Source organism: Thalassophryne amazonica, chromosome 7 (assembly GCF_902500255.1).
Source record: "Thalassophryne amazonica chromosome 7, fThaAma1.1, whole genome shotgun sequence".
NCBI lineage: Eukaryota > Metazoa > Chordata > Actinopteri > Batrachoidiformes > Batrachoididae > Thalassophryne > Thalassophryne amazonica.
In genome coordinates, this window is record NC_047109.1 from 117,517,109 (window position 1) to 117,523,446 (window position 6,338).

Here is a 6,338-nt window from a genome sequence, read left to right on the forward strand (position 1 = left end):
AGAGGTCTGAAGGTGGTGGTTTGGGTTTTTAAGTTAACTACTGACTTTTACAACCTCATTTTAAAGGTGTCCTGAATGTCCCCTTTAATCTGGCTTTGAGTTATTTGATCATCATTGATGTTCTTACTTTTTGTCAAAACAACTAATTTAAAGACTTCTCATCAGGTTCTGAAGAACTTATCTGGCAAATCTGGCAAAAAATTTTTTTGGCAAAATCTGTTGTGTCTACACTAAATATTTGTAGAACAGATGAAATGATTAATTGAATTAAATGGTGCTTTATTATTTTAGACACTTTTGTGTTTGTCCTGTTTTTTGAACAGATGTTCTGTCGGACCCAGTGGCCATCCCCTGAAGAGTACAGTCAGCTGGAGGCCCAAACGAGTCTGGGACGCACCGACATTGTCCGCTGGTTCAAGGACCATCGCTCAGTGCTGAAGAACGGTGAAACTCTGGACTGGATGGAAAGCTTCCAAACCCAGAATCACCTGGTTGGGCTGCAGAATTCCAGTCAGGAACAGAACGGACCCAGTTCAGAGCAAAGTCCTCCTGCAGAAGACACGAGTGTGAAAGGTAGGATTCAGAGGAGATTCTAATTTGTCTCTGTTGACAAATCTAATATTTTTTTGTACCAAGCTGTGTCTTAGTGTGTCCACATGGCCCCCTCTGTGTGACTGAGACCGCATTTGGACACTCGGTTTAACGTGGCTGAAGAATTTCTGTTTTGTTTTATTATAATCATGTTCTTATTCCTGTGTTTACCGTATGGTGAAGGAGAGGACGACTGTGACAAAACGGGGGCGGTGGAGCGCCCCCTGCTGTCCGATCAAGATACTGTGCGGTGGGTCTCTGACAAACTGAGCCACAGTGTGACGGACCTGAGCTGGGCCAGACCGGAGCTGACCGGCTCCAACGCTGCTGACAAAGGGAGGTGGGTGAGAAACTCACTTTAAAAGGAGCTGATGTTTATTTCGGGACGTCGAATCGCTGATGGCGAAAACGTTTAAATGACTGGACAGAATGAATGTCAATCCTGTGCGCTAGGGTTTTATTCTTTTTTTATGTTGCTGTTTCTGTGCAGGTGGGTGAAGGTGACGTTGGCGGTGGAGGAGGACGGCGATGGCATGGAGACCGCACGGCTGGCAGCAGACACTGAGGCTCTGAACGCAGAGCACACGGGGCGGGTTACCGCCTGACGGTACGTCGCTTTGATGAAATCTTCCTTTAAGAAGCCACAGCTGCAGGACGTTATTAACGTGTAATTACCCTGATTGGTCCTTTTTACAAAGAGGACATGCTGGCATGGCAGGATGGTATTTGGGCAACATGGTCATTAGCAGAGACAGATCTGTCCCTGTCCACACACGCAGAATTTCTGAGAGCTCTTTGAAGAGAAGGTGCCCACTTAGTGGCAGTGATGAGTTTTGAGTTTCACTTTGTTTGCATCACCGTGACTTTCGAAGAGGTCTAAGCAGACGGTCACATTAGCTACAAGCCACAGAGGCAAAGCAACGACTTGCAGTTCGCCTTCAGTCAGGGTGGCGTTTTACAGGCGCCGCCACCTGCGCGGCATCACAACAGACCTGAAGTCTGGTTTATGGAAATGCAGAGAAATGGGAACACCCATCAAGCAACAAAGCCAACTGCTTGTTGCCATCATGTGTAGTGAATGTGACTGTGGGTTGAGTTTTCCGCAACTTGATGGAAGGTTACAAGCAAATCTTTGACAAATACAGAAAATTTACTTTTTTGGGGGGGGTGTCAAGATTACCTGTTTTACACGCCACATATTCTGTGCAAGATCACAAACAAAATGAGTTGAGTTACCGTAGCTGAGTCTTCTGTCCTGATGTCTTTGGAACGCTGTCTCTCTGGAGGATCCTTGGTCATTGCTGGAATGACTTTGTGTCAAACGCATGATCTGAATTGTAAAGCAGCGTCAGCCTTTACATTTTGGTCATGTGGTGTATTTCGCTGTGTACAATCCAGCACACACCTGCCTCAGTGTTGAGTCTGGGCAGCTGGAGAAGTGGACATCCAGGAATCACCTGGCTGCAGCAGATAGGTTACTTTGGAGAGGTGGTGATGGACCCATTGTCTGCCTGGGTGGTTGCAGTCCAGGATCCAAGCCGGTTCTGTAGTGTGATGAAGGCGATATCTGTGCATGCTGTGACTGGACTCAACCTATAGGCTACCTGTCTTTCATCTGTGTTGTCCCAGTCCTCCCAGCTGCAGTGGATTCTCATCCCATCTAAGGACCCTGGGTCTCTGGGGATAATAAACATTCAGATAGTGAGCTGTATCTTTACATTTAGATCCAGCACACTTGGGAGGTAAACTGCAGCTCCACTTGAAAAACCTTTATTCCAGTCAGAGATGCCTGTGGAGATGATGTCAGAAGGAAACATTGATCTAGTGCTGCGTTCAGAACCCTTGGATGTTTGGAGATTGTGACCTCCACTTTGGAGAAAAATGTCTTGAATGCTATGCCTGACTAGACATTTTGCTCGAAAATATGAGCAAATTGAGCAACCCGATGTACCCGGGTTAGCCTCACAGCCACAGCGGCTTCCTTTGCAACTAGAGACGATGGTACTAATGTTGAAATTACAGAGGTAATCTTGTGAAAGTGCATTTTGTGGAAGTAGAGGTTTTTATGTCTGGTCTTTAATGTAGGAGGGTTCTGAACGCAGCACATCACTGTCTGCAGGAGAGTCTTTGTTCTTTATTCTGGACAAAACTCGACCGTAGTTCCTGCAGAGGTTCCACACCTCCTGTGATGTGAAGAAACGTTCTTCCAAATTAGACCGTCTGAATTATTCCAGTTCCGTGATGCCTTAGATTCCTGTTGTTGTGCTGATGGTAAAAAACATTTTCTTCATCTTGTTTTGCAGCTGCTGCACGTTGCCCACCATCATCCACAACATGGACTTTGTCTGACGTGGTCCACACACCCATACCGGAGGAGTGCCAAAGCTGGACTTGATACGTTGTTCTTGCTCCTGCTGCTTGTTTCTTTTAAAGCACTTGTAAATATGTTTGTTTTGCAACAGAAAAAGACAGACTTGCTGAAAATGTACAGTTTTATTGGGTGAGCTTTTTTTTGTTGTTTTTGTCTGCTGCCCGAAAACCTGGAATGTGTTCTTTTGTATGTCCTTTTGACATCAAAGTGTATAATAATAATCATCATCCAAATAGCTTTTTGCTGAAAATGTGTCCTATTTTTGAAAAATGTAATGTTGGCACTAATCAGACATTGATGGCACTTGCAGATGTTCATGTGTTGGTAAGAGTTGTTCACACAAACGGTCACGTCATCTCCACAATAGCTCTTTGAAGGTCTAAGTTTCTGCCGTAGCATCGCTGCTCAGTCAGCCTGACAAAGCTGATGAAATCAAACTGATGAATGACTACACTCTAACACCCCGAGCAATGCAGCAGGTCAGTTTAGTCACTGCACCTGCAAGTCTTGCACCTCTACGGAAAAAGGACGGTCATGGCTGCAAGTGGAGAGAAATCTGTTGTGCAGAATGTCGTAAATCTTAGTCAAATATATTTTGCATAAGCTTCAAATTACTTGCAAGTGCCCAAAAATATTCCCAAATACTTGGGATAAAAAGGGACTCTATATGCTTCACTTAGACAAGTACTGTTCGGTCCACAAGTATTTGGGCAATGGCAATTTTTGTTATTTTAAAGATACTTTAGGTTGAATGAGTTCTAACCCCAGTTTAAACAGCTAACCGTTGAATGTCTGCTGCTGCTGTTTCGAAGTATGTGAGGTACTTGTACTCCCACTTCAGGTCTGCTGGAGCTCAATAGATGCACAAATCCTGTCATCACCAGAATGAATTACAATGGAGCAAAATAAATCATGTGGTGGCCAAAGGTTGGATGCTTTTTGACTGCGCCTCATACATGGCTTTCGTGGATAAACGCAGCCGTAGTAATGCAGGAAGTCATAATTAAAAACTGCTGCAATCGTGTTTAACGCACAAAAAAAGGTATAGTTTAAGACCACATGTTCTGGAGTTACGGTTATTTGAAAATGGCTTGTGACTTATGCAGTCAGATGAAGTCGTGGTTTGAATGCATGACATGTTTAGCCGCATGTTCTCCTTGAATTGCTGGCTGTCTGAGTGGTGTCCAAAAAATGAGGTGGGCTTCATAGATAATTGGCAAAGCTTCTGGGGAAAACCTGGTCTTGTTAGGAGAGACGGCATCCATCCCACTTTGGATGGAGCAGCTCTCATTTCTAGAAATCTGGCCAATTTTCTTAAATCCTCCAAACCGTGACTATCCAGGGTTGGGACCAGGAAGCAGAGTTGTAGTCTTACACACCTCTCTGCAGCTTCTCTCCCCCTGCCATCCCCTCATTACCCCATCCCCGTAGAGACGGTGCTTGCTCCCAGACTACCAATAACCAGCAAAAATCTATTTAATCATAAAAATTCAAAAGAAAAAATAATATAGCACCTTCAACTGCACCACAGACTAAACAGTTAAATGTGGTCTATTAAACATTAGGTCTCTCTCTTCTAAGTCCCTGTTGGTAAATGATATAATAATTGATCAACATATTGATTTATTCTGCCTAACAGAAACCTGGTTACAGCAGGATGAATATGTTAGTTTAAATGAGTCAACACCCCCGAGTCACACTAACTGTCAGAATGCTCGTAGCACGGGCCGGGGCGGAGGATTAGCAGCAATCTTCCATTCCAGCTTATTAATTAATCAAAAACCCAGACAGAGCTTTAATTCATTTGAAAGCTTGTCTCTTAGTCTTGTCCATCCAAATTGGAAGTCCCAAAAACCAGTTTTATTTGTTATTATCTATCGTCCACCTGGTCGTTACTGTGAGTTTCTCTGTGAATTTTCAGACCTTTTGTCTGACTTAGTGCTTAGCTCAGATAAGATAATTATAGTGGGCGATTTTAACATCCACACAGATGCTGAGAATGACAGCCTCAACACTGCATTTAATCTATTATTAGACTCTATTGGCTTTGCTCAAAAAGTAAATGAGTCCACCCACCACTTTAATCATATCTTAGATCTTGTTCTGACTTATGGTATGGAAATAGAAGACTTAACAGTATTCCCTGAAAACTCCCTTCTGTCTGATCATTTCTTAATAACATTTACATTTACTCTGATGGACTACCCAGCAGTAGGGAATAAGTTTCATTACACTAGAAGTCTTTCAGAAAGCGCTGTAACTAGGTTTAAGGATATGATTCCTTCTTTATGTTCTCTAATGCCATATAACAACACAGTGCAGAGTAGCTACCTAAACTCTGTAAGGGAGATAGAGTATCTCGTCAATAGTTTTACATCCTCATTGAAGACAACTTTGGATGCTGTAGCTCCTCTGAAAAAGAGAGCTTTAAATCAGAAGTGTCTGACTCCGTGGTATAACTCACAAACTCGTAGCTTAAAGCAGATAACCCGTAAGTTGGAGAGGAAATGGCGTCTCACTAATTTAGAAGATCTTCACTGAGCCTGGAAAAAGAGTCTGTTGCTCTATAAAAAAGCCCTCCGTAAAGCTAGGACATCTTTCTACTCATCACTAATTGAAGAAAATAAGAACAACCCCAGGTTTCTTTTCAGCACTGTTGCCAGGCTGACAAAGAGTCAGAGCTCTATTAAGCTGAGTATTCCATTAACTTTAACTAGTAATGACTTCATGACTTTCTTTGCTAACAAAATTTTAACTATTAGAGAAAAAATTACTCATAACCATCCCAAAGACGTATCGTTATCTTTGGCTGCTTTCAGTGATGCCGGTATTTGGTTAGACTCTTTCTCTCCGATTGTTCTGTCTGTTATTTTCATTAGTTACTTCATCCAAACCATCAACATGTTTATTAGACCCCATTCCTACCAGGCCGCTCAAGGAAGCCCTACCATTATTTAATGCTTCGATCTTAAATATGATCAATCTATCTTTGTTAGTTGGCTATGTACCACAGGCTTTTAAGGTGGCAGTAATTAAACCATTACTTAAAAAGCCATCACTTGACCCAGCTATCTTAGCTAATTATAGGCCAATCTCCAACCTTCCTTTTCTCTCAAAAATTCTTGAAAGGGTAGTTGTAAAACAGCTAACTGATCATCTGCAGAGGAATGGTCTATTTGAAGAGTTTCAGTCAGGTTTTAGAATTCATCATAGTACAGAAACAGCATTAGTGAAGGTTACAAATGATCTTCTTATGGCCTTGGACAGTGGACTCATCTCTGTGCTTGTTCTGTTAGACCTCAGTGCTGCTTTTGATACTGTTGACCATAAAATTTTATTACAGAGATTAGAGCATGCCATAGGTATTAAAGGCACT

General features: G+C 42.6%; 1 protein-coding gene across 4 annotated transcripts in view; it reads left to right on the plus strand.

Annotated features, from left to right (window-relative positions):
* zhx2a (zinc fingers and homeoboxes 2a) overlaps nt 1–3,888 on the plus strand; it is a 138,854-nt gene extending 134,966 nt beyond the window's left edge. For 2 of the 4 annotated variants that reach the window (XM_034175402.1, XM_034175403.1), the window contains exons 10-13: nt 324–573; nt 763–931; nt 1,082–1,198; nt 2,895–3,888. In XM_034175402.1, the coding sequence (XP_034031293.1) occupies nt 324–573; nt 763–931; nt 1,082–1,196 (534 nt within the window). In that variant the 3' untranslated portion in view covers nt 1,197–1,198; nt 2,895–3,888. Of the gene's footprint in view, nt 1–323; nt 574–762; nt 932–1,081; nt 1,259–2,894 lie in introns of all 4 variants that reach the window. The other 2 variants (XR_004561967.1, XM_034175404.1) reach the window with 2 other exon arrangements.
* Nucleotides 3,889–6,338: the final 2,450 nt, after the last annotated feature.